The sequence below is a fragment of the Xiphophorus couchianus genome, chromosome 21, assembly GCF_001444195.1.
Source record: "Xiphophorus couchianus chromosome 21, X_couchianus-1.0, whole genome shotgun sequence".
NCBI classification, from domain to species: domain Eukaryota; kingdom Metazoa; phylum Chordata; class Actinopteri; order Cyprinodontiformes; family Poeciliidae; genus Xiphophorus; species Xiphophorus couchianus.
Genome location: NC_040248.1, coordinates 17,768,911 through 17,794,091, shown reverse-complemented (window position 1 = coordinate 17,794,091; position 25,181 = coordinate 17,768,911). Strand labels below are relative to the sequence as shown.

Sequence of the window (25,181 nt, the reverse complement as noted above, 5' to 3'; positions counted from 1 at the left end):
TACAGTACATGCTAGGTAGGTAAACAGTCAGTTCAGGAGCGGCATGCACTTTCCATGGCACTGATTGGCTGTACTCTCATAAATGGAAATCAGGAAGATTGTGTCAGCTTTAGTTATTGCGGTAGTGCCAAGATGGTTTCCACTGTGGGTATGTATGTATATTAAGGTATATTTGGTGTTTGCACTATTGAAATAGACAGTTCAAAGTGTTTTAGGGAGAAAAAGTTTAGTTTATGGTGGATGTGGTGCCTACGCCCTGCCAGTCTCGCGTGTCCGATGTAAATGCTCTTGCAACTGTTTTGCACTTCTTTGACTTCCACCAGAAGAATCAGTGTCTGAAATGAAGATGGCCCCTGGGGCCCTTTGCACATAGAAACTGCACTGAGGGTAAAAAAGGGATCTCTGATGGAAAGAAGAGTGTACACTGCCTAACGGTGCACATGCTTTTCGCTTTTTCTGACATAATTTACCGGTAAAGAACATCATTGGTACCATATTTTAACATGAGGCAGTGTGAGCGTGCAACTACATGCAGTTGGTGGCAATTAAGAAAAGGTCTATTCAATGAGCACCAAGAGTACCACTAGTACAGCACCATAACGATTGCTTTTACACTAAAGAAGAATTGAGTCAAGTAGATTTCTCTAGAAAAGAGGAAGTAACAGACTCGCGGGTGGTCAGAAGGTGTGATGTGGTATGAGAGGCGATCGGACAGTAGAAACTTAGCACTGAACACGTATTTTGGGCTGCTGTGTTCTCTGAACTTTAATTACTTTTTAGAAGTGATCTAATGAGTTCTCGCTGACTGATTTGGCTAACAAAAGCTTCAACATGTTTTGAGAGAAACTCCGGCTCTATTGCTATCACTCTACAGTGTTCCTCTTACTATTGGAATAAAGAATATTTTTCCCGCTTCTTCACCTCATCGTACTTTGTTCCACGCTCATCATTTCACGTCTGGATGGCTACAGGTCTTGCAGGTGAACTTTAGTCGTTTTGAGGGAGTTCTTTAGGACTGCTCAACTTCACTGTTGACATTGCAGGACACTCTGGCGTTTCTTGACTGCGCGTTCAACAAAAATAGACATTTTCCTCTCGTTTCAGACAATTCTCTTCCCATTAAAAAAATATTTTTTTTTTTGAATAAAACCAAAACATTGAGGACATTTTGTCCAAATCTGCTTTTTTTCTTAATTTGCGTCAGAAAACATGCTTTAACACATTTTCTCAACATTTATTTCATTTTTCTTGGTAGTTTATTGAGACAAATGTTGCTTTAAAAAAAACAAAAACTACTGAAAAACATATTTTTTAAAAAGATTAGATATACATAAAACACTTGTATCATTTTAGTAGAATTGCAATTTATATGTAATATTTCTGAATGTTCTGCATTTTACAGTGTTCACTGTCACTTAAACACATTCACTCATTGTATCCATTGAAACAAAAGGAGAAACCATCTTTCTACAGATTTCTATAAATCTTTTTAAATGTTATCTTCCCCCTCCATAATTCAAGATAAAAAGTCCAAATTAATATGTATTCATGACAGAGGAAAGATGAAATACTGTGTCCCACAGGCATAGCTTTTCACCATAAGTGACAAGAAACGTAGGTTTTTCAAGCTTTTAACAGCACATTCTTTTCCTGCCATATATGTTTTTGTGCTCGGAAAGATTCCCGTCTCCCTCCATCCTCGCTTCCTCTGATGTCCGCAGACCTTGATCGATGGTCCGAGGAAGAGGCCCGGCATAAAATAAACCCCTTTCTTCGCACTTAAAATGCACATCCACACTTCATCCATCTGCTCTCCCCTTTTTTTTTTTTCCCTCTTCTTCTTCTTCTTTTCCTCACGTCGCCTCCCCCCGGGGCAACGGAGGGTTATGAGCAGGGGGAGTAATGAGGGGAAAGGGGGCCGCTGTGGCCAGGATGGCGCAGTGGTTCCAACCCGGCTTTTTGTGATTGCGCTGCTTGTTATCGAAAGTCTTCGGCAGCGCTTGTTGTCTCATTACCCGCGACTTGAACCGCTTTTTCATATCGAGACGCCGCAACGCGCGGTGTGTGGCGCGCGCACACACACACCCCTACACACACACACACACACACACTTGATCCAGTCATCTCTTTAGTCTCCTCCTTACCACAGTAATATTATGTATCTTAATGGGAACAGGGAGCTCTGAGCCAAGAGTTCCTCTGGATAATTGGCTGCTTCCTCACCTGCTGACATCTCCCCCATTGACATTCTTACATTTTACATTTAAGGTGCTTCATTTCTTCTCCCCACCTTAACCTCCTTTTTTTTCCTTTTTCCTCCGTCTGTGCCTCTGACTTACACTTACTTTTTTTTTTTTTTTACTTTTTGGACTGATTCTACATTGTCATCTTCTGCTAAATTTAATCCTGGCTCTCGGTGAACGCTCGTTGTGATTCATGTGATGGACTTTTCTTGTGAGCAAGAATAAATGCAATGACATTCTTTCATTTCATTTGAGCAGGACTTATGCAATAAGAGGCAATTTGAGGATCTTCGAAGGATTTTTCTTTTTATCAGTGAGATTGCATGACTGCATTCTCACTGATTAAGATCTTGTTTACGTTTTTCGGTCTTTAACTATGTCTGCTAACTATAGCGAATTTTACTAATTCATATATCAAAACGTTCTGCTTCTCCTGGAGATTTCTGCTATATCTTTTTGCTAAATTTGACTATTGTACTTTTTGAAATATTGGCGCTTTTGTGCCAATTTCAGCCCCATTGAAATAAATTGAAATTCTACAAAATTCTGCTAAAATCTTCTGCTTTTTCACAGCTTACTACTTCTGTCTACTTCAACATAGAAACTCTGTTATAACAAACCAAAGGAAAGAGCAAAAGAAGAAAAAAAGAAGTATCCTCTGGTCTAATTCTTTTTCTAAAAAGTAGTTGCTAAAGTAGTTTTTTCTGGATTCTAAGTTTGTTCTAATTGCTGTTCTGGGTTTCTAGACAAGTATAAGTAAGTAAGTATCCTCTGGACTTGTATGTTCAAATTTTTAATGTTCCTGTTTGGAAAGTACTTTTTCTGAATTCTAAGTTTGTTTAACAGCTTTTAAAGTTCAGTTTGTTTTCAATATGTTAAAATCTGTTATTTTCTTCACTAACAAGCAGAAATAAGCACAAGCGAGACGACCTGATCAGATAACAGCCATTTATGTTCTAGCCATGTGACGGTGGGTATTATTACTTATTATTACGAACAGCAGCTTTGCTTATTGAGAAATAAGATATTATCACAGATTAACTTGTACACAATGAATTTAATACCCAAGTAAATCAGAAAATGAATCATCTGAAAATTGAAATTTAAAGATTAACTTGAACTTTGTGGATTTTTTTTTGTTGTTGTTGCTGGGAACATTTAGCCACTATACAGACATCAAGCTGCCTAGGGTTTTTGGTTATTTAATTGTGTCCTCAATCCACTGCTTGTAGGCACAGACGTCCAGGAAAAGACTTGGTGCATTGAGTGCCTTCTCTGTTTCTCCAGTGTAGACATAAACGCCATACAGCCTGCTGTTGAACACACATCCTCCACCAGAGTCGTCCTGTCACAAACACAAAGCTTTTAGTTGTGATGCTGCTGTGATCATCCGGTAAAATAGAAACACTGTCTACATTTTGTGCAGAAAATTCTTTAGAGACTGTCGTACGCGAAACATGTCCTTCTTAGAGCTTCTCACACTGTACCACTTCTGGTAACGGAACCGAAAGTCCTCGTCTTTTGCCAGCGTCGTTTCCATCTTTTCGTGTTTAGCAATCTTGAACTCTGCACACTGAAGATCATTTCGGTCATTTGCACCTGTAGAGGAAAAACAGCATGTAAACATGTAAGGTCTGTTGAAGTGTTGACACATTTTGCTCAGGATATGGCCTTGTTGTCTGCGGTTATGAAACTGCAGTATTGTTACTTGTATAAAATGTAATTTCTACATTTGTATCAAAACTGTCACTATGTGCTCATGGTTAATATGAGACAGATAATCTATGATAAGCTCGATCTCCTCCACCTCCTCCCTGTTTGTCCTAGTTCTCTGCAGAAATGCACTACCCTAGGTCAAAAACAACCAATCAGAGCCAAAACGAGTGCTGTCAGTCAGTGCTCACATACACACCTGCTCACTTTACAGGGGAGGGACCTGTAATGTGTGCTTGTTCAAATTTTCAGGCTAAGCTCACAGTTTTCTCAGAACTTCCTGTTTCAGCTTTACGCCGTTTATCTCAGAGTTTTTGAGGATCAAAACTTCAACTAGCTTGCTAAGTTCAGCTTCAGCAGAGAGTCTAAAAATGATTTGAATCATCTGAATCATTTTGAGGTAATAACAAAAACAACGAGAAACATGAACACTCGTCTCACTTCTGCCGTGACCAACTTGTGTTGATCCATAACCTGCAATCTGAACCTTGGTGCCGCTGAAACACAAGAAAAACAAAACGGAAAAAAAAAAAAAAAAGTCACGTTAAGAAAAACGGCTAACTCTGGGAGACCAGAGGTCAAAAATGCTCTTGGATGAAATTTGCCTCATCTGTCAGATCAAGAACCAAGTTCTTAGATTTGAGAGGATAAAACTTACAGTAGGAGAGTATCTGGACAGTCGGGCAGTCTGATTGGTTGGATTGTTGTTTTGCCTGACAGCCTCAGGAGCATGATGTCATGTTCACGACCGTTGCTGTCTCTATGTACCTCATGTCGAGTGATTGTCGAAGTCCACTTTGGACCTCTTCTAGGATGACCTCCTACAAGTACCCCATGAAACCTAGGCAAAAAAGACCCAATTAATTAACCAATAACTAATTAGCAATCAGTTATTGGTGATTTTTCAGTCAAACTTTTCCTCACTCACCATCCTGGAGCGTACTCCCAGCAGTGAGCTGCAGTCAGAACCCACTGATCACTGATCAGAGATCCTCCACAGATTGTTGTTCCTGTTGAACTATGTCTATAGACCGTCACATGATAGTGTCGCTCGTCGTCTCTGCAGTTCTGACCTCCAATGACTCTCTTCTGCAGAGACGCTGAGCTCACTGCAACACCTGGAGAGGAAAGTAGTTGTTTGTAACACATTAAATCCACACAGTAGGAATCAAGATGACAGCTTTATAAGGACAAAATTAAAACACAGATCAACATGATTCATAGCATTTACAGCCAGTGGAAGTGTGTCCGACTCACCCAGCCCCAGTAGCAGCAGCTGAACCTTCAGCAGAGCCATTGCTGGTCCAGCTTCCTGTGAATGGCTGCAGTCCTGAAGCAGCTTTTAAACTCTGTTCACAACTTCCTGCTGGACAGGAAGCCACTAATCACAGGATGGACACTGATCTCTGCCAGGCTGGCTGGGTAACATCCAAATGATTAGACATCCAAAATGGCAGGACTGGTCACTGCTTAGGCATTTGTGCTGCTAAAAAGTACAACAAAACAAATTATTTCAAATGTACAATAAGACTAATTTTGCTTTCCAAAGTCATCGCTGGAGTTATTTGACAGTTCAAATTTGTTTTGTTATGACTTGTTGAATACAGAGCAAAGTTCGATGTAATCACACATGTTCAGTAGAGTGAAACAAAAATTATTTCAAAACTTTTGAAAAGTGATTATATCTTATTTTTTTGCAACAGTCACAGCTTGCTCTGTGAACATTGTCATATTTCCAAAATGGCAGAAAATAAACGTTAAAATGTGCAAGTGTTCAATTTATCAGTCTGAGATTTTACTAATTAGAAACATGATTACGTATTCAGCAGTTATTTTAAAAAAACATCTTTTTTATGCAGCTGAAAGTTAGTTTGGTATAAAGTGAAAATAATAAGGATCAGGTTAAGGACAGACATACTGCATAAAAAATAAATAGAAAAAAAGCCCTGATTCTGCATTGTGAAATATAAAAAGACTAATGGAACTAACATGCTTTTTTTTAAAAAAAAAAAAAAAAGAAACTACAAATGTTGTAACTTTATAGACCAAAAATGTTACAAGAAATTTAAAAAGAACACTCCGTTATGGACAAAAGGACTCTTTGTCTTTTCTCTATCTCTTTTATCTGCTCACACGCACATGGCTGCACGCTTGCCTAACCATAACAAAGTCCGACACACAGGCAAACCTGCTGGTCCTGGAAAAACGATAACATCTAAAGAACTCGGCACAAGTTATGGCGATAATTGTTTCAAGCCGAAGTCGCGTGTTGACAGTCACCGAGTAGCACTTTGAGAATGACTTTGCGTTCACGTAAATTATTGTAGCGTTTTGACAGCTTAGTTCAATTTCACTTGCTACACCTTGTGGGCCGGCCTGTAGAATCAGAACCGGAAATAGACTAGAAATTCTCCTTCCCATCAAATTGAATCAACTCTACTCTAATATTTGCTTAAAGTAGCAGTATCCGTGCCATGTATTCAGCGTGTTGTCGATGAAGTCAACAGTTTAACAGTTTGTTTGGCCACCAGCCGATCAAACTGCTTGGAGGTTCTATACCTTTTTCTCCAGGATTTTCTCTTAGGGCTGCTATTATTCACTCTGGGTCGGGTCCATGTTTCATAACAGGAAAGCCTCACATAATTCCAGCCGCGGCCTTGACTATCTGGCTCTCTGCAGCTCACTGCTGACACATCAGGGAGGCAGATAGCTTCATTTAAAAGGTCAGTTTCAGTACGAAACATAAGACGGCCGATTAATGAAGCTATTCCAAAAGGAAGGGAATTATTAATGTTGTGTTTAAGATGGCATTTAAAAGAAGCAAAGGCTGACGGAAGGGGAAAATCAAGGGCATGACCACCATATGCCAGTGGCCTCGCGTGTTTGGGAGTTATAAATGGATGTGTTGCCGCGTATGAAATAAACCAGTGTATGATATACTACAGTGGTCCTTCTTATGGCCACATCCGCCATTTACACCGCTTTAACAATAGAATGCAGTCACAGCCTGTTAAAATAAGACTTCAGGGACAGTACCAAGATGTTAAAAGCAACTTCATGTTGGAAAGGAATATTTTTTTGATGCCTTTTAAAGGAAAATAAACTGTAAATTTTTTCTTGTAAAAGTGTTATTACCCTTTTTTTGCCATGCTACTGTATGACCTCAAATTTCAGTTTATTTTCATTAGGTTGTTAGTAGGGATGCACGATATTATCGGCACGGTATCAGCCGATGTTAGCTGTAAAATTGAATATCGGACATCGGCCATTCTGTCAAACTGAAAGGTGTCGTTTTTTTATATGACAATGATGCCACCTGTGCACTGTATGAGTGTTGTCATTTTCTTGGAGATCAAATGTCATGAATAAATTTGACATTAAACATAATGCAAGTTAAGAATGTTGCATCATTTTCGGCCTCCTTTTTTAGCATTTGCATTTGGTAGCAGGCTAAGTTGACGAAGATAACGCAATATTTTAATTTCACAGTAGAGAAAGCCGTATGGCTTCAGTAAGTAGGTACAGGGAAAAAAATATCGGTATTGGTATCGGTAATATCGGCCAAATGAGTTTTAGCTTATCGGATATCGACCAAAAATTTCCAGTTTGTAGTGATGGACAAACACAAAGTATTCAGAATTAAAGAGAATTGGATAACATGAGTTACAACAGCGTTTGGTTGATAAAGTATTTTTTGAACTTGAAGCAATGAGAAGCGAAAGGGAAACGACACATGGTTGCTTAACATGTAAAAAATGACAAATTCTTAATTGTATTTAACACAACACTTAAATATCAAGCGATTGTTTTTTTGGCCGTTGAAAGAAGCGACCTTTAGGCAGGTTGTCAAACTTTAATGACCGAGGACGTATCAGCCATGCATATGAACATGCGGTAGAATGGTTGACGCGTCTTCATATTCATGTGTCAGCACCATTGGTGGGAGAACGCGTGCGTACGCAAACATGAACTGCTTTCATATCCATGCAGCTGCACGCTCAAACACGTCTCGGTCAACTTTACGTTCAGGCCTCGTGCCTTGTTAGGACTTGTTTTAATTTTTAATAATAATATTTTAATAGCCGAGTTGCTGACCCTATAAATGCTTCATGAGAGGAAATGGATAAATAATTAACAGAAGTCACCTCCAATTATTTCTCTGGCTGTGCGGAATAAGAATGAATCTAACTGCGGTAACCTGCAGTTCATGAATTGTGCCGTTATTCGCCAAGATGGAAATGTGGATAGCAACATGTTCCAGGTAAAGGTATCTTGTACTTTCAGTGAACAGAAGACTCCCAAGATCCAGACGGCCGATGAAGGCCTAGATTTAATTCAGTCCAGTTCTATTCAATGTGAAATGCATTTACATTGCTATAAGTTTCATTTATTTTGCCAATACGTAAAACAAAAGTCACCTATGTAGTTAAATTCAACCATTTCTTTTGAGTCTTGGACTGTGTAGCAGTTGGCCATATTGAGCGTACATGTGGCCACAGTGGGAAGGAATAACTCTCGTTTAGACGCACAGGAACAGAAGCAGAGAATGGCAGTCCGTGTCATTAAATATGTTAGAAGTGGTTTTGTTGTGAGAATGAAAAGAATTTTGTTATATTATGAGATATTATTGAGGAAAAGTGATTTGTATATGACTATGGTTTAAAATCTTGGGCTTCTTGTCTGTTGTTTCACGCAGTAATGCTATTATAAGAACTTATTTTAGTCTGGTCAATAGTTTGGCTGAAGCTTTGTAATATCTGCTTGAATACCCAACCTATATAAAGTTTTGCTTACCTAATCACTAGTCAGCTGTTTAATAGACAAAATGCTATTTTTAGGCCTGACATGATAACAAATTTTGTTGAATGATAAAATGTCCCAGAAATATATACATGTTTTTGAGACCGTTTTCAAGTAATATAATAATTGTGGCATAATCATGCAAGAACACATTCTCAAAGATGAAAACCCTTTAAATTCTGTTGAATCTTTAACACAGGAACTGGAAGACATTTTAAATGTCCAAAATAAATGAATCAAACAAATAAAATGTAAACTGAAGTCTGTGTAAACAAAATTGTCCTCAAAATAAAAGGGCTAGTTTAGAGCAATGCACCAGACTGAAGACTTGAAATCAAGTTGTCGGGTGGTTCCTCTGACTTTTCAAAAGATTTCACACAGGAAGAATGGAATAATGAAAAAAATGTTTATAGTTTTGAAGGTGTACATTTTTAAAACCTTCTTGTACCTTAAACCTGTTCCTAGAGCTGGTTGCTTTGATAAAATCCTACAACTACAGCTGCCATGAATGATGCTCGTATCAACCCAAACCAGGATAAGTATCAAAACCTTTTCGTTGGACCAATGCCTTGCTATTGAATACCTGCAACTGATTTGGCCGTACAGGCAGATGTAGACCTGTTGTCTCTTCCCGCCCTGTTCCGGATGTAAATTACACAAGCCGAGGAGCAGTTTAGTTGAAAGTTGAAAGATTTATCCAAACCTGCTCCTCAGCACAATTCTGTCTCGAGGGGCCGAGAACGTCTCCCTCCACCTGGCTCGGTTGTCTCTCTGACATGCACCATTAACTGGGAGATTTTATGCGGAATTGCCTGGAAAGCAGTCTGGTGGTGAACGCATGTCAGCGTAGAAGTCGGACTGGCTCAGTTCTCTCAGACAATCAGAATACTTCTGCAAATTGGGTGCATATTATTCCAATGGCTCAGGTAGAGTCAAACAATAACTTCACTGCTTTCTGTTGTTTTGCTCGCACCGCTTTTGTCCTTTATGTTAAAACGGAACGCGAGCGGAATTGCTTCTTTCTTTGTGTTGAAGTGAGAAGATTCTCAGGGGTGGGGAGGCTGGAGAAAGCTGTAACATTGTAGGTTTCGATGGCGCAGAGTGCGATGAAGGTTTGGTGTGAAAGCAGCGGGATCCAGTTTACCCCGATGGCCTCAATTACCGCTTCCTCCCGTGTTTTGATGGACAACAAACACCAATGTGGTACTTCTGTCTCGCACTTTTCACACGCACACCTCTGCTCCCCGTGCTGTGGCCCGTGCTAATGTTGTCTCACTGTCAAAATCCAGTCCCATAAGGGAGGTTTCCTCACATTCCCTCTTCTTCTGTTTCTCCGCAGCGCCAGATCATCGCACGGGGACGCGGACTATGACTGACAGCCAGGGGAGCTGAGGAGACCTGCCACTCATTTTGCTATCAGCGTGTCAAAGGGGCTCGTCTAGACCCCTTCTTCCTCCTCGGTCTTCTCTTCTTATCTTCTGTAACCTCAAAGTCCTGGGCCGCTCTGGAAACTTGAAAAAACACTTCTAAGTCAAGCATTGCTGCACCCCTAACCCAAAGGGAGTTTGACATGCCTCCTCATTCTGTTTAAGTCATCAGAAAAAGAGGACTATAACCCACCATCCCCCTCCGGTTGGTACATCTTTAGAAGGAGGCGCCGCTCCGTCGGAAGGAGCTGAGAGAGGACCAGTCATGAGGTTCCAGTTTGCACTGACCCTCCAGGCGATATGGACTGGCATGTGCCACGCAGCCATGCAGCACTACCCTGCAGCGTGGGGACACTACGATGTCTGCAAGTCCCAGGTGTACTCGGACGAAGGTTTAACCTGGGACTACATGGCCTGCCAACCCGAGGCAGCAGACATGACCCAGTTCCTGAAGGTTTCTCTGGATCCCCCCAACATCACCTGCGGAGACCCTCCGGAGACGTACTGCGCCCTGGTGAGTACATTACGAGAACTGAAAAGTCCACTGTCAAGAAAAGAAAGGGAGCGGGGGGGGGGAAGGCAGCTTTCTCATCAGTTTATAAGTAATGTGTGTCTACTTGGCATGTTCTGACCCCACGGCCATGACAAACACTCTCAAAAGCCTGTGTGACTCAGATATGTAGCTGTGGCTGAAGGAATTGAGGCTGGTGCCCATTGACGTCATGTTCTGCTGTTTGGAGAGCTGCGTCTCAGTATGCACAGCAAACACAATCTGATGTCGTGGCGATGCCGCTGAAAACACTGGAAAATGTGACTTTTCCAGCTGAAAAAACAAGCACATGCTTCAGTCGCCTTATTCACACATCACTCACCGTTTTCTCTCTGTTCTTTGAGTTTGTATTAGTGCTTCCTCCCTGGTACACTAAGGACAAGTAAATCATGAATGACATGCTTGTCTGGATATTTATCTTTGGTTCAGGTTCGGGGGAAAAAAGTGTTGAACCACATTTGCCCTAATCGGGCGCTGGGTGACTCAGTTTGTAGTACCCAGTGGTGCAGGCGCTGTCGTCCTTGACGGCGTTATCCTGTTTGATTCTTGGTTTCTGGCCATTTGCTGCAAATCTTCCTCCTTCCCTCTGTTCATTTGGTGTGCAATAAAGGCCACAAGAGCCTAAAAAGTCTCGGGCACTCGTGGGTTAAAGCTAAGAGAGCCACAATCAGGACTTTTCATACCGACCCACGTCATTTAACGACAGGCATTGGATGATATCGAGTTCCAGTTGGATGTTTAATTAAACTGCGTTCAGAAATCAATGCCTAGTAAATTCCTCAAAACGCCGTTTCAAAGTATTCACCTGCATTACATGACCTAATTTCGTTTTGTAATTCTGCTCCACCTAATATCCTGGAGCTTTCATCTGTTGGTCAGTGGCAGATACATCGTCCTTTTTTAAAAAACTGACTCATTAAGCTAATGCTACGGTTGTAGCTGGCATAAAATCGCTGGCAGTAAACCAAAAGCAGGTATCAGGAAATGAGTTAAGTTGGGGATTCAAACACGTTCATAAAAAAACACTCTTTGATCGGGAGCCTGATGGGACACTTTGATTTGGGACATCCACAGTTAAAACCTCCCATAATGGAAAATATCTACTCGCTGTTTTGATGGCGGAGATAAATTCTGAGTAAAATTAAAACTCTGCACCGATTTTTGTTGACTGTTTATGCGTCAAAACTGCTCTAAGCGAGCTAATTTCTTAAGAATCCCAAAATAAGCAAAGGAAAATCCTATTAGGTCGAGTATTTAATTAGCTAACCGCTCGCTGCCTTCTTCTGGGCACTTTTCCCCTTGAAATTCACAGCTGGTCGCTTCGGATTAATCCGAAACGATGAATCCATTTCGGGCCGCAGCGTGTCACCGCGTCGTCAAAGATTCCATCAGAACAAGCGCGCGCTCCTCAACGGCTTTCGAGAGCCCCTTCAGATAAATCGGGAGATGTTTCAGGGAAAAGTAGTAACTTGAGGCGTATAAATAGACCGTCGCCATCAGCACAAATTCAGCTGAGAGGGAAGATAGAGGAACAAAGGGATTAACGAAACACAGATGACAAAAAAGAAAAGAAGACAAAAAAAACCCAGCAAAAGTGATGAGCAGAGAGGCAAGAAGGAGCGCACATGAGGGAGACGGAGGCTCAGAGGACTTTGTGCAAAGCAGAAGATGACTGAAGAACTAATATCTCCTGCGTATGGGGAGGAGGGATGCAGGCTCTAAAATGTGAATAATTCAACGTGTTTTGTAGCTAATGTGTTTTATTCATAGGACGCATTATTCAGCACGACATCTCAGAGGCACTTCTCAAAAAAAAAAATGCTGACTCCTGTGACTCCAAGGTTGGTTGAAGACGGTGGGTGGGGGCCAGCGCATCGTCACGCTCCGTGTGTGACCGCGTGCCCAACGGTCGATTTGACACGAAGAGCCAGAAGCGTTTGGAAAGAGTCGGCATGGCTCGGAAAAGTCTGAAATATCGTGATTTTTGATTTCGGTGTTTTGTTTTGTTTTCCCTCTGGAAATAGGAATCAGATGGTTGCTGATGTCTGTCCGGGATTGTGATCACAGTCCATTGATTTAATTTCACGTCCCTCTGGAAAAATAAGAGCCAAAGGAAAAATAAAGTTGCCACTTTCCGATTTAATAGTAAAGTACAAATTCCTTCCTTACTTCCTTCCCCACTTACGTTTTTTATTTCATATTTCAAGGCCTGGTCAACATTTCAACACTTCACTTTGGAAAACAACAAATGTTGCCAACTATTTTTGGACTAATATCTAGTGCAAATATCTTAGTACGCTTGAAATAAGGCAAAACTAACTTACAGCTAACTTTTTTGCAAGATATATAACTTTGTTTTAAGCCAATAATTCTCTTTTAATTAGTGATTAAAAGAAAGTACTTGTTCCATTGGCTGATTATTAAACTTGTAAGACATTTTTCTCGTGTCATTAATGATATCATCTGCTAGTGGAACAACTACTTCTTCACCAATGTAGGTGCTTGTTTTATTGACTTCAAACAAGCACTTACATCTTGCTGAGAAGTTACTTGTAAGTTAGTTTGTTTGTTTTTTTATTTCAAGTGTACTAAGATATTTGCACAGGAAACTAACTCAAAAATACTTGGTAAGATTTTGTGTTTTTGCAGTTAACACATACTTTGAAGTGAACCTACTGGACTCATCAGTTAGTTGACTGTCAAAGTCTAGAATTTTTAAAATGACAAATGTAAAAGGAACTCTGGTTTCACTATTTTTGCTCTGCAGCAACGAAATGATCTAAATCCTGGATAAACACCAGCAGCCATCGGATTCCTATTTCTGGAGAAGCGCAGCCGAAACTAGGTTTACGATTATTACTGCCAGTCTTTTAACAAGCTGATGACGGCTTATTGAATTAGCGGCAGTTTGTGCTGCGCCGCTGCACCGGCGGTCAATGCAACAGGAGGGCCTCGATTAACCAGGCGGCGTCCGGGGCCCCGCGAAGCCATTTCTTCTCTCCGCTGTGCTCCGCGGATCACAAATCACACGAGCATCAGTGAAATATGACCCCCTGGCGCCCACACCACCTCGCCGCTCAGCCGCGGAGTCCAGTCCTCTGCGATTGCTTTATTTTTACCTCGGGCGGAGAAGCGCGGCTCCGGATCAACACGGAAACAATTATCATTGATATCTCAGCCACTGAGCAACGCCAATCTGCCGCTGCAGTGTCAATAGGGCTCATATCACGAGTCGGATCGTTGCGCATTCGGGTAATTGTCCTATGCTGGCGTTATCGGGGGGAAATCATCTCTCTGGCGACTGATTTTTAAAATAAATAAATAAATTTCTGCGCTCACAGAAGACGTTGTTGCCTGGCGTCTGCTTCCTGGAGAGCTGAAGGTAACGGACACCGAGGCCCGACAAGGAGCGAGGGAGGGGAGGGAGATGCTGGAGGGCGTGGCGCTCAAGTGAGCTCAGGTTGCGGCCTCTATCCCAGGGTCACACATAAAGGAAGACGGCGTCCCACACACCGCACACACACAAACACACACACGCACAAACTGCTTGCTCCACTAAAGACTTGTTATTCTCCTTCTGGCCTGCTGACCTTTTCAATAGCAATAAGCTGGCATTCTCTGAACTCCGGCACATGAATCTGCCATGATATGAGATTTCACCGTCCCCTCCAGTTAGACTCACACTGGCTTTTAGGTACCTGGACGGCTTTCACAGCTGCAACCACCTCCACGGCTGACATTGTGGCGGGACGCGAGAAGGCGGCTTCAACTTTGACGTTGGTGAATTGTTAATGGAATGTTTTCAAAAAAGTGAGCTGTTTGTTTTGGGGAAATTTACAGCGAAGTATTAGGGCCAAACTAAGAAGAAACAAAGAAAATGACGAGAATAAAGCCATATATTAGCAGAATAAAGCAGGCTTACAACTTTGGTATCGGTTTTAGAAATAAGGAAATACTTAATCTGTTAATACATCAGCATCAGCTTGTCTTGTGACCTGCTACTTATAATAATCTGATGCTGTTTACTATGACTTGTCTCTGGTAATATTATAGCGTTATTCTTGCATTGCAACTACTTAATTCTGGTAATTTTACAATTTTATACTAGTAATATAAAATCGAAATATTACCAGTTCTCATATTTTATTCTGGTGTTGTTATGACTTTATTCTCACAATATTATTGCTTTATTCTCATGTTAATATGGCTTTATTCTTGCAATATTGCTGCTCTACTCCCGTACAATTCGGATGTCCTTCTCGTACGAGTTCATTCTCATAATTGTCCGACTTTATTCTCTTATTATTATTGTTTCCTCAGTCTGGAAAAATAGATTTTTACAATCTGTTGTAAAACATTTGCCAAAAAGAGAAAAAAAAAAAAAAAGATTAAAGCTAAAGGGCTCGACAATAAAACACTGTTATTGGCTTGTGTTACTGTGGATGTCTTTGGTCTTGGCAGAGAAAGTGCGGCCTGTGTCTATCTTGGTGGCGAATCTGATAAATCCTTAAAAGTCCACTGTGGTCCCCAGCCAGTTAGCAGGTAATGTGGAAAAAAAAAAAAAAAATATTAGAAGTTGGTGGGTAATGTGTTCTTTTTTCCAGTTTTGACATCAGTCAGAAATAGACCTATACAAGGTTTTTGATTCAGTTTAACTCGTAAAATTAACGTAGGCTTTCCAAACAATCAGCTTTTCTCTACTTAAAGCTTTTTAACCCCCGTGAAATTATTCTTTGTTTCTGTTAATGAGTGTGAAACTGTGTGAGTATTTTTTTTAATATATATATATATCTTCTTCACGCTGCTTTAATTCATGCAGACTGGTGGTGCTTTTAAGGCGAGCTTAACAGAAAGCATTAGCAGGGCTCAGCAGAACTGTGAAATGGTTGTTTTTCTCCTGCTCAGCTCCAGTATCGTCTCCTTCTCTTGACTGTAATATGAACCATTTTGGCTGAGTGTTGTACGTGGTAAACTTTATTCAGACATTTTTTTATGCTTTAGAAAGGGGTTAGCTTAAAAAATTAAGTTTAAAAAAAATCGCAAAATACTTCAGTTATGAGTAAATTCAGCTTTTCTTTTATTGGGGCATTCCACAAAGACGGTGTGGGAATATATCTGCTTTGAGACTCTAAGATGCTTTTTTTTTAAAAGAAGGAAATATGCAAAATACACAGTTATTACACAAATACACAATTATTTTTATATAATTAATTACATCTAAACTGAAGAAAAGCTCAACTGTTCTATCTTCCCATTTGATACAATTTTAACATCCTGTACCATCAATATTTTTTAGCTGCACCAATCAGAAATTTTGTGACTTAAATTCAATCTTAAGCTTTTGTAAAACTTTCATCTTGCTAACACCAGTACAATATAGAAGCAGGTTCAACACTTAAACCAAACAAGCAAAAAAAATACAAAACACAAATGCAACTTTGCTACATTAGGTTCACCTTCCTGTTATCTATTCAAAATCTGGCTCTCTCTCTACTGCTGGGTTAATTAACCATAGACATGACTTTTTAACGTGTTTTTTTGTTTTGCTTTTGGTTCTTACACAAACAACTTCTGCACCAAAGGTTGTTGCGGTTACCGCGACCTCGTAGCACTTGGCACGATGCGTTTACTGCTCGAAAATCATCAATCCGAGTCAATTCTATTGTCATTTTTATTTAATATTGCTTCCCAATAAATACAGTCATTCATTACAGATTAATTTTAGATGTACACCAATTTTGCTGATACATACATAGTTAAATAACATTAGATATGTGCATGTAGCTTATCTTTTACCAGTTTCTATGTTCCTGGTTTTGTAACAACAAGCTGTGACAACATTCATATGCCGCTTTCTCTAACCTCCTAATCTTTCTAAGAGGCACTGTACAGGGGCTGGTCTTCAGGCTGCTGGTACTTCCTGTGGATTTACCAGGAAGTACCTGGTAAAGGTCATACAAGTCTGACCTTTTCCTAAGCGGATCCTAATTGGAGTTTGTCGTCCCTCCTCTGTCCCAATCTTACACAACGTGCCACCAGTCAACGTCATCCACGCCGGCGTTTCATTGAGAAGCCACTGTGCCATCAGCAGGAATAATACGTCTCATTTCTCGCCGCAACACTCGGCCGACGTGAGGTCTGAAGGACGGAGAAAAAGAAAAAAGACGAGATCCGTTTTGTTTTACAGCTCTATCGTCTCGTCCGTGACTTTCCGTCGAACCCGTTCATGTTGACGTTTTGGAAAAATCCGAAGCCTACGCCTGACTTTTCCACCGAGGGGTTGCTGCGTAAAAACGACACACGATTTGTACAGCAATTGTTGCAAGTAAACACGGCAGAGAAAGACTATTAGTTAGCAGAACCGTCGAACATCAGAGGACAAAACTCTGAAAGCGTGAGCATTTTGTGGCTTTCATCTCAGCCGGACCGAACAAAATCAAAGGTCTATCGAGGCTCGTGACTGAGGCAAAGGACGCGAACCAAAACAAATTAAAATGAGACCAATCAGAGTCATTCTCAACTCCTTATTTCCCCCTCCATCTTTGTTTGGTTAATGATAGCTATCTGGAGTCCCGAACAAAGGTGCAGTTGTTGTTTCTGCATAATTTACCAAGATGCAACGTTTGGGACTTGACTGGATTTTTTTTTTTTCTTTTTCTGTATTTTTCATCTAATGCTCGAGGGAATGCTGCCTCCATTGTGTGATTTAATTAGCCTAATCAACTCTCAGCAGCAAGAAGCTAATGCTAAGGTTGCCCACACTCGTGGTTCTGTTTGGTTTGATGGAGAGCTCACTCTGTTTGATTGGTGGAATAAAACAGAGTTCAAAAAATGTGAACATCAATGAAAAGTTCACGTATTCAGTGAGCAAAACATCTTAAATTGTTTTAACGTCTTTATTCCTGTTAATGTTGACGGTAAAAAAAAAAAAAAGTCATTCTGTCACTCTTTGTTTAATTAATCTAAAGCATTAACTTTTCAATGATATTTTTCATTTTAATGAGCCGTACCTCTATTTATTGCAGAACAGGTATGTTTAAAAATCTAAGTTAGGCACCTTTTGAAACAAACCAGTCCTGAATTACCATGGCAACATGGTCGTAGAACTTGGTTTTTTTTGTTTTTGTTTGTTTGTTTGTTTTTTTACAGGATGTGGAATACGGAGGATGGAGTACGTTGTAAAATCAGAAAAACGAAGAAGAAATCTCTATTGTGCAAAATCCAACAGCATTCATCAGCCTTCACCGCCTGCTCTGTTGTCTCCTTAATCTTCCGTGCTGAGGATCTCTAATGGCTGCGGGCGTGCAGCAGCGAGCGCTGCACCACACATCAATATTTAGTGTCATAGCTGACAGCATTGCTACTGGTTTATATGCGCTATAAGCTATGATGGCGCAGCTGTCTTTGGTTAAAAATTGAGGGCCAGTACTCATCCTGCTTGCAAGAAGGAAGAAAGGGGAGGGAAAAAACACGAGAGAACGGAAGTTGTCTCCTGAAGGAGCGCTCTTTCCACTGTTACTGAGAATTTTGCTATTTATTTGTTCATTCTTCCATAGATTGATTGTGTCTTTTGGCTACTTTGGGATTCTTAACACTGCTCTGCCATGAGAGTTCAGCGAAGCTAAATGTTGACCAGAAACGTTTGCTGACAAAACGCAGAGGATGGTCCTTTGAGAAACAGTTGTTGAGCAGCACAGCCGATGCCAATATCAGAGAAGAGAACAGGGACTTTATTGTTTCGTTTGAACCGTTTGCACGAGGATTAGGACAAAGCGACGAGGTCGTAAAACCACGTCCCGCAATCCCGGCAGCGTTCTCTGAAAGCTTACGTGATCACATCAGCGGTCATGCTTCTGTCCAAAGATAAAAGAAAATTGTTCTCGCCACTGTGTCAGATGGGCTCAAGACATAATCCTGGAGCATTGTGAGTATTTTTAGCAGCATTGGCAGAAACGGTGTTAATTGCCAGATGGGGTCTGAGGGTTGGAAATCATAGCAGACGTGACAATTTTATGACTTTTAGGTGAAACAAATTCGCCGGTTTTTGTTACAAAGCGGCAATTACACTCAGTCAACACTGAATACCTGTGAAACCGGCTCCGTGCTCACGCTCTTCCCACCTATGTGCCCCTTCTCTGAACCAAACCTTATTACAAGCTTTCACTTTGTAGCAGTTGCCTGAAACTCTAGTCCTGCACTGGGAGAACAGGCTGAATACCAGCGAACACGGCAGACAAAATGTCTGTGAGGCTTTTTTTTACCTTTCTGACCAAAGATGAAGGTTATAGTTGACTGCGGCCACAGGAGGACTTCATCACACTCTCCCCAGCAACGTCCCGTGTTATGAAGTTTGCATGAGCATTCGGGGGGGGTCTGAATTTTGATCATTGTCGCACTTCCTCAAAGCGCTCCTCTTCGGAGCCTTCAAAGTCTAAACACCTTAAAACGGCTTTTGTCGGCGGATCCGTGGCGGGCTCAGCAGAAGTCCAATAAATAATTGTTTAGATAAAAATAAAATAAAAAATCCCACACCTCCTGATAATTGGCACGTCGAGCCGTTTTATTTTGTGACGTCCAAGTGACGCCAAGAGAACTCTCTGTGTTTGTGTTTTTTGTTGGGGTTTTTGTCATAAAATTTGTTCTGGTGCTGAGGCTGGTTTTAAATGACTTTTTTTTTTTTTTTTGGTTTTGCTTTGACATGTCTGACAACAGCGACTGAGGGAAGATATTTTTTTGTGTTTTCTGTTTCGCCTGTCTTCTTTCTAGAATCATTATCGTCACTTCTTGTGATTACCACCACAGCATTATCATCATGTGGTTGTGTCAGATTTAAGTGATTTAAGTAGCATATGAGAATATATATATATATATATACATATATATGTGTGTGTGTGTGCAAGTAGAAGGAAATGTTTCCTCCCCGAAATGGGGGGGGAAAAAAGTTAGCAGAAGTGAAGTCGGTGAGGAGTTGGTATGCAGACAACATCAGGAGTCGCTCTGTGATGTTGCTGTGTGAGTGTGTGACTCGTCTATCTGGGCTCCATCAAGGCGTTCGGTGCTGCCTCGCCGTTTACACTGCCATAACAAGATAACAAGGGGCCCCCTTGACTCCAGCCTCCCACAGGCTTTGCTGCTGACAGTTCTTATTTTTTTTTTCCCCCCCCCAAAGTTTTCAGCAAAACATTTCCTCCTTTGTCATAAACTATGGAGGATAACTCTGAATTCATGAAATGCTCAGTTGGCGTCGTAATAATAAGACGGAGCCACGTGTTGGCTGAGTGTGTCGCGGAAAACGTTTCAGTAGAGGAGCTGGGAGAGCTCAATATTTCATTGATCACAAATGAAAAGAATTGTGTACATCCCTTTTACAGATGTGGAGGTCACCGGAGTGAATGCAAAATGGAGTTTTCAAATGACGAGTTGGTGGGATAAGTCTTTTGAAATGTTCGAACCGCTCTTCTTTCTTAATTCAGTCGTAGTGTCCGTATGGCAGGCCTCAGCTTGTCTGGTGTGTTGAAACGTTCAACATGACATTTAAATTGGAATACAGACGTCGGTCAGCTGGACAAAACGGCACCAAATGCAACAGTCTCATGTGAAAATGAAGACCGTTAACCTCATCCACAGTTATGGTATTTGTTCCACGGGTTTGAGCATATTCGCTAATTGCTAAAGTCTGTTTGATTTGGTGGTTAGCCTTCAAACCAAACCCGGTTAGGTTGCTTTGTAATATTGTCTCTCTGCACAACCCAACTATCCCTGAGCTTGAGACTACCACCAGACAGCTGGATTTACTGTCGGAGAGCACAAATTCATAGTTTCAATCAATTAGCGTCCGGGTCCTGAAGCAGTTTGAGAAATCCTTTCATCTCCGGTGGCAACAATTCAGCTGTGCAAAACGCCAAGTTGGACCTAGCTCCGCCTTCCAGGCATAGCTCCTCCTTAGAGTTGCACTTTCCAAGCTTCCTTACTTCCGCTTGTCAGAGAGGGGAGTCTTCCCCTGCAATTCTCCCACTTAGTTCCTTCAGACTAGCCAGCAGCAATTAGCAAACACCTGGTGGAGCGGCACATCAGCGGAGCTCATTATACAAGCTATGCTGTGAAACGCTGGTTGGTAATAATGTTGTTAATAGAGGAGCTATGTTGTGCTGACTTCCTGAAGGTGGAGTTTTAGAAAGAGCAGCAGATTTTAAAGAAAAAAGCACAATTTCAAAGAATTAAATTAGAAAGTCAATTTTCTTTTAAGTTGTGTTTGAGATATATCTATGTAGCAGTTTTATTTCAACTGAAGTTAACACAATTACTTGTCTGCACCATAAAATGGAAAATATATAATACTGCCCCTTTAAATACCTTATTTTATTTCAAGTCACAACCACAACCTTTGGTGGGTATTTTAATGATAGTTTGTGTGAAAGATCGAATCAAAGCCGTTCCTCCTCCCAGTTCTCAAAATCTGTTGCTGCGAAGCAACCCCTCAGCATGATGCTACCACTACCGTGTTCCAGTGAAGCGCAGAGATAGTAGAGACATGTTAACAATGGATCCTTTTCCATCTCTGCGGAGCTTCAACCAGAAATTTGCCATTGTTCCCAACTTATCGTACGCTCACAGGACACATGCGGAATACGAACCACCCCTTTGGGGTCTTTCACAGCCTTGACCTCTTGTGCGGGGATTCTATTTTCCTTCCCTCGTATATTTTACTCGACAAAGGCATCATCTTTTCCTTTTTTTTTTTTTCCTCGCCTCCCTTTCTTTTCCATTGCTCTGTGGGCACTAAATCCCTCATGCAGTAATGGGGGGCTTTTGTTGCATTTCACACTTCATCACTCGTGGAAAATCACGGTCCACTCCCCGCGCGCGAGGCTCGGCGAAACAGACAGGGGATGCCGCTGCAGGGCTTTTACGGAGAGATCCGTTGACTTTTAATTGCTCTTTGAACCTTGCAGGTGGATTCCCCCCCCACCACCCTGTTAGAGCTCACATGGCTGAACACTGGTTGTTCCGAATACACCGGTTCCTCTCTGGGATATGGATAATGAGAGTGAGCCAGCACAGGCAGAGCCTAGAGAAGAGAAGCAAGGTGTTCATAGTGAGAGGTGTTTGGGTTTTCATTTATTTTTTTTGCAAGGAGCTTGTAATGTCAATCGCACATGCTAAGTGGGTTCCTCCGAACAAGGCGACCTCGGTGATCCCATCTCTCATTTTTGTTGTCAATGTTAGGGTGGAGGAGGAGGAGGAGGGGGGGTCAGCCGCCATAACAGCCGAGGCAGAGGCTCTCCATCACCTGCTCGGCGTTGCAAAGCAGCGGCGCCTCTCATCGCGCACCCCGGCACAATAAATATTGCACCCGCTTTGCGATGATTTTCTGCTCGCATCTGCCACACCGTCTGCTTCTATTTGCGTCTCGCTCGTACAGTCACACCGCGGGGCTTTCATGAATCCCGAACTCGCATTCACGTCTTACTGTTTCAGGTGACTGTTCGCTTCTATTTTAGGATCTGAGCCACGGTATGGGCCATAATTAGGATTTGTTTAAAAAAAACAATAAAAAACAAAAAGATCCATAAGACCGCACGGCACGTCTGAACCCGATTTGGACTGTTAACACAATTGGGTCTGCCATTGCACAGAGGCCGCTGTTTGTGAAGTGCGGCACAAACAGCTGCACCGGCTTCAGAGGCATTCCAAAAATACATTAGCGCTAGCGCTAGTTAGCGCTAGCCTTGAGCGGTTGCAAAAGATGTGGCAACGAAAACAACCGTGCCTTCCACAGCTCCACGTGCGAATCTGCTGATCGCTGTTTGAGCCGATAAATAACCATGACAACAGAATCAATGCAGTCTGACAACCTTGCGGGTAATATTAACAGTCGAGGCTGTAGTTTCGCAATTAGGGATTAAATGCTGTTTAATCACTGGATTTCTCCGCTTGGACGCGTCTAGCCGCGTGATGGAATGCTTTTGAACCACTGCATACATCTTGATCTGGGGCGGTGACGCTCACTGTGTCACCATGCTCAGCATCAGCGACTTTAACTAGGCAACAACTGCCACCGCGGAGGGATTGATGTTTACAGGAGACGGCTATGATTTCTAGTTGGACTCTGAAAGCACATTTTATGGATTTTGTTTTCTTTCTGCTTTGATTAGTGTGCAAGAGCAATCTCTTTGACATGTCATCACCGTTCATCACTGTTATAATCTGCATCGTTTTCTTCAGTAACTGATCATGTAGAAACCAGTTCGATTACAGCCTCATTTGACGATGACTTTTAATGGAGGGAAGCATTTGTTGTCTTCTTCCCGGGATAATCAGTGGACTATTGTTAAAAAAATAAAAATCTCATTAGATGAGAATAGCTCCAATGTTTAGTTGCAGATCTAAGAATCATTAAAATAAATAAGAAAAAAATATTCTACCTGGTAAATAAAGTAATAACTCACCGGGGATTCATTTTATATCTTCCCTACTGTCCGCCTACCAGTGTATACTAATAGCAAGGTTTTCACAATATGCAAACATATCTGTATATAAAATGAAGAATAATGGATGGAGCTGAAAGTTGTCTGCGGTTACGGAGAGCACAAGGTACCCTCCGATAATTCCACCCCAGTTTGTCCAGAAATTGCCTTAAGCACACTGTTCTGCACTGAGAAGCAACTGGCTCGTAACATTTAACTAGCAAATAGAAAAATAACACATTTTAACAAGAGCAAGATAGAGCTATGTTCCCAGTTCATCGCTGATTGTGACAATAGCACATCTGCTAGTCTTGTTGGTGTTGATTCATTTAAAGTGAGACCGGTATACTTGTTGGTATGAGGTCAGAAACTCCTGGCCTTTCTTATATGGAAATTATCATGGCCCCTTTCTGCCAAGCTGTCTCTCCCTCTTTAACAGCTGGACGTTGGCACCGGTTGTCTTGAAGCCTTAAAAACGGAAAATGGGGGTATAAACAAAGAATGGATGGAAGGTGGTCAGGCTTTCTAGGAAAAGGTGAGGCAAAAAAAACAAAACAACAAAAAAAAACAGGGTACATCCTGTACACGTCATCAGTTAACCACAAGACGACATTTAGACATGCACAGACACATAATCTTAGTTCAGGGCAATCGAAAAACCCCATTTACCCAACTCGCATGCTCTGGAGTTGCTGCAGAAAGCTCAAATATCTGAAAGAGAAACCCACGGAGAACAAATAAACTCCAAGCTTCTTTAAAGCCAAAAGACTCCGGCAGACTGTGGCCGTCCAAACACATCCCCTTGTGATTGCCTGCCTTATAATTTATAAGAAGCTCTGCAACACAAATCCAAGAAACAAAGAAAAAAGAAGAAGAAGAAGAAGCATGTGTTCATGTGTAAATCCCCCAGGTCGGTTCTGTTATCCTTGTTTTGAGGGGAAACGTGAAACTGTCCACCTTAACTCTGACGAGCCTGGGAGTGAGAGTCCTGGGCCGGCTTCACTGACAGCTCCCAAATTATATGATGCGTTTCGTCTGTACCCCGCTGAGCACATGGCGAACTCTGAATCAATAGCAACGCCATCACCGATGGAAACTGAATACGGAATCTGAACGATGAGCACACACCCAGCCTCACCTCCTTACGAACCACATAGGAGCATTTTTATCTCAGGTAGTTTTACTGCCTGGCAGATATTTGAACAGTCATGGCTAAGAGAGTAAAGTTTGTTTGGATGTGCATAAAAAAAAAAAAGGCGCCTCAGAAATTGTCAGTGAGATGAAAGCGAGAGAGATGATGGGGCCCACAGATGGAATTGTCTTCAAAGCACAGCGTCGGCAGTCTTTTAAAGTGATATAACACTCGCGGAGCATTTTTATGCTCCCGTGCACTCGGCTCGATCTGACACGGAGAAGAGGTTTGACATTTACTACCAAACATCATCCTAGGTGACTCGTCATTGCAAGTGGCAAACGCTGGGCTGTGTCGCCGGTTCAAACCGTCGGCACGCAACAAAACATGCAAAATGAGGCGACGTCTCCTGCTGCGATCCGTGTTCAAACACCTCGGGACGTAAAGGACAGCGTAAAAAACCCCCCGCATTAAAATGGCGCCTCTGTTTCACCGGCCCGCAGCCGGCCGAGCTGCTTCGTAAGCTGGAATCCGGCCCGCAGAGGGGAGCTGGACGGAAAGCGCTGTCTTAATTAAAGAAGGGGAATAACTGCTGCAGCTATTTACACCGAACTCTGACATAAATCTGCAGTTATCGCACTGGTGAGACTGTCTCTCCCCTTCGCCCCCCCAATTTAGGATGTACCCGAGAGCTTTTCCTTAATAAGCAGTCCTCCTGATTAAGCCAAGGCAGTAGTCTCTTTCTGGCAGAGGGGAAAAGGAGATGAGGCGCTGAATTTACCTAGAGGGGAATGCCATCATGGATATTGAGGTGGTTTACACTTTATCATCTCAGGTGTGGACAGAGGG

The 25,181-nt window shown here is 41.8% G+C and overlaps 2 protein-coding genes across 8 annotated transcripts in view; one reads left to right on the top strand and one right to left on the bottom strand.

The window, feature by feature from the left end:
* ntng1a (netrin g1a) overlaps positions 1-25,181 on the top strand; it is a 148,783-nt gene that overhangs the window by 10,672 nt on the left and 112,930 nt on the right. For all 7 annotated transcript variants that reach the window (XM_028005220.1, XM_028005219.1, XM_028005222.1 and 4 more), the window contains exon 2: positions 10,096-10,697. In XM_028005220.1, the coding sequence (XP_027861021.1) occupies positions 10,449-10,697 (249 nt within the window). In that variant the 5' untranslated portion in view covers positions 10,096-10,448. The remainder of the gene's footprint in view (positions 1-10,095; positions 10,698-25,181) is intronic.
* LOC114136860 (kallikrein-2-like) lies at positions 3,175-5,441 on the bottom strand. The gene is made up of 6 exons (XM_028005227.1): positions 5,214-5,441; positions 4,885-5,074; positions 4,615-4,797; positions 4,398-4,453; positions 3,694-3,842; positions 3,175-3,588 (listed from the first exon to the last, which is right to left on the bottom strand). The coding sequence occupies exons 1-6, from the start codon at positions 5,251-5,253 to the stop codon at positions 3,442-3,444; spliced, it is 765 nt and encodes a 254-aa protein (XP_027861028.1). The 5' UTR covers positions 5,254-5,441; the 3' UTR covers positions 3,175-3,441.